This window comes from Notamacropus eugenii, chromosome 7, assembly GCF_028372415.1.
Source record: "Notamacropus eugenii isolate mMacEug1 chromosome 7, mMacEug1.pri_v2, whole genome shotgun sequence".
Classification (NCBI taxonomy): Eukaryota; Metazoa; Chordata; class Mammalia; order Diprotodontia; family Macropodidae; genus Notamacropus; species Notamacropus eugenii.
Window position 1 is genome coordinate 11230886 of NC_092878.1, and position 2599 is coordinate 11233484.

The 2599-nt window shown below is 43.6% G+C and overlaps 1 gene segment (V, D, J or C); it reads right to left on the reverse strand.

Moving 5' to 3' along the window:
- Positions 1 to 462: 462 nt before the first annotated feature.
- LOC140514006 (T cell receptor alpha variable 21-like) lies at positions 463 to 795 on the reverse strand. The segment is given in 1 exon segment: positions 463 to 795. A coding segment is annotated over 1 exon segment (333 nt).
- Positions 796 to 2599: the final 1804 nt, after the last annotated feature.

The following is a 2599-nucleotide window of genomic DNA, read 5'->3' on the forward strand; positions in this document are numbered from 1 at the left end:
TATCTGATTGATATATCAATCAATCAGATCAATCAGTCCATGGAATCAGGAGCAAAATTTTACATGGGAAAGATAGTGGGGCATGGAGATATATCCCAGAACAAAGAAACAGCCCCATGAAGGTACCATTAGTGGGCTAAAGCTATGTTATACCACTCCTCAGGGATGATGTCTAACATGTTTTGTGAGGCTAGACTGAGTTACTAAGAGATGGGACCTATCAGGTCACTGGCTACCAAAGAATTTGCTCTCATTCTGTTCTATTACTTTATATTACCAATGGATGTACAGGCTAGGGTGGAAGACATTAGAGAAGTGAGTGCTTCCAGAATCAAATGAAGGGTATAGATGAGAACCAGGAAAATTAGCAGGGAACATGCTTTCAGGGTGTCACAATATGCTCTCTATAAGGGGCTGTGTCGCAGATCTAGGGTTTGTGCACAGCCTGCAGGTGCCTGGGGCTCACTGTGCATCAGCAGCACAGACGTAGGTGGCTGAGTCTTCAGGCTGGGAGGCAGTGATGTGCAGAGAGGTGTGACGATCATTTCTGCTCCACAAGGATTTGAACCTTACTTCCTGCTTTGTGCCAGAAGCCAGGTAAAAGAGCAAGGCGAGGCCTTTCCCAGGATCCTGTCTGTACCACTGCACGTTTTCAGAACCTTTGTTTGAATAAGTGCAGTTGATAATGAGATTCTCTCTCTCCTGGATGGTCAGAAATGGAGGATTCTGTTCCACCTTCTGTTGACAGCTCCCCTCTATGCGAAAAGATAATTTCCGACACTGGAAACTGGTCATCTGGTCACCATCCCCTTCCGTATTGTTTCCCCACCCTCTACCTCCCACAACACATCCATGGAGACTTCATGCATTTTTAACTTGCCTCTCCCCCTGAGCACTGTGGACAATGTCCCTTTTTAAGGTCCCATTCAATATTTTCCAAGAATGGTGACTCACCATTCTCCCATCTACACAGACCCCAACTCACCTTTTAGCAGAAGCCACATGATCACTAATGAAATCCTTAGGAACTTCTCCATTCTCTCCTTTCACTTGATCAATAAGTACTGAGATCTGAAACCTGGCATACACACCAGTACTCCCTAATGGAGGTGACTTTCTCAAATCTAAATGTTTGTAGATCTCTAATTGTACCAGGAAACACCACTGATACTTTATCCTGGCTGCCCAGCCAATCAGAGCTACATCTGTTACACATTACACAAGATCCCTTTCAGAGATACACAGATGATCTGATGAAGGCATCTTTGCCCACGATAGTGCTGCCTCCCTTAGGCCAACCATGGAATTATTATTGCACTGAGAAAAAGTTCATTAGGAAAGATTCCTGGCTACTTTGAATATAGTAAGACATTTCAGTACTATTTTAAAGACATAAAATCTGTTGGAATTTTCTAAGACATTTTAAGATGATAATATCATGGCTTTAAAGGTGGAAAGAACCCAAAAAATCGAATATTCTAATATTATTTTCCATATGAGAAAACTGAATCCTTGATTGGTTGGGTGATCAGTGCTGGAAGTCCCCAGTGACATCTCAGAGATGGGATTGTATACAATACCCTGTGACCCCAAATCCAAGTCTCATTCTCAGTCAATAACCATTTATTAAGCACCTACTATGCCCCAGACATTCTACTAAGAGCCGGGGATGCAAAATATTGATGTATCTATCAATCACACCTGGGAGCCTGCTCTAGTCCATGGAATCAGGAGCAAAATTTTACATGAAAAAGAGAGTGGGGCATGGAGCTATATCCCAGAACAAAGAAATATCTCTATGAAAGTAGTATTAGCTGGCTAAAGCTATGTTATACCACTCCTCATTGATGACCCCTAACACATTTTGGGAGACTAGACTGAACAATTAAGACATGTGACCTACCAAGTCACTGACTATCACCCAATTTGACCTTGTTCTGTTCTATAAGTTTATATTAGCAATGTTTATGCAGGCTAGGATGGAAGACGTTAGATAAGTGAGTGATTCCAGATTCAAATGAAGGAGTTTAAATGAGAACCAGGAAAATAAGCAGGGGACATGCTTTCAGGGTGTCACAGTGTGCTCTCTGTAAGGGTCTGTGTCTTAGATCTAGGGTTTGTGCACAGGCTGCAGGTGCCTGGAGATCACTGTGCATCAGCAGCACACAGGTAGGTGGCTGAGTCTCCAGGTTGGGAGGCTGTGATGTGCAGAGAGCTGTGACGATCATTTCTGCTCAACATGGATTTGAACCTTCCTTCTTCCTTTGTCCAAGAAGCCAGGTAAAAGAGCAGGGTGAGGCCTTTCCCAGGATCCTGCCTGTACCACTGTAGGCCTTGGGAATCTTGGACTGAATAAGTGCAGTTGATAGTAATGTCCTCTCCCTCCTGGACACTCAGAAATGGAGGATTCTGTTCCACCTTCTGTTGACAGCTCGCCCCTGTGCGAAAAAACAATTTCAACCACTTGAAACTGGTCATCAGGTCTTCATCTCCTTCATTATTGTGTCCTCACCTACTGCCTGCCAAAACTCATCCATGGAAACGCTGTGTTTTTAACTTGCCTCTCCCACTTAGCACTCTGGGGATTGTCCTCATTATA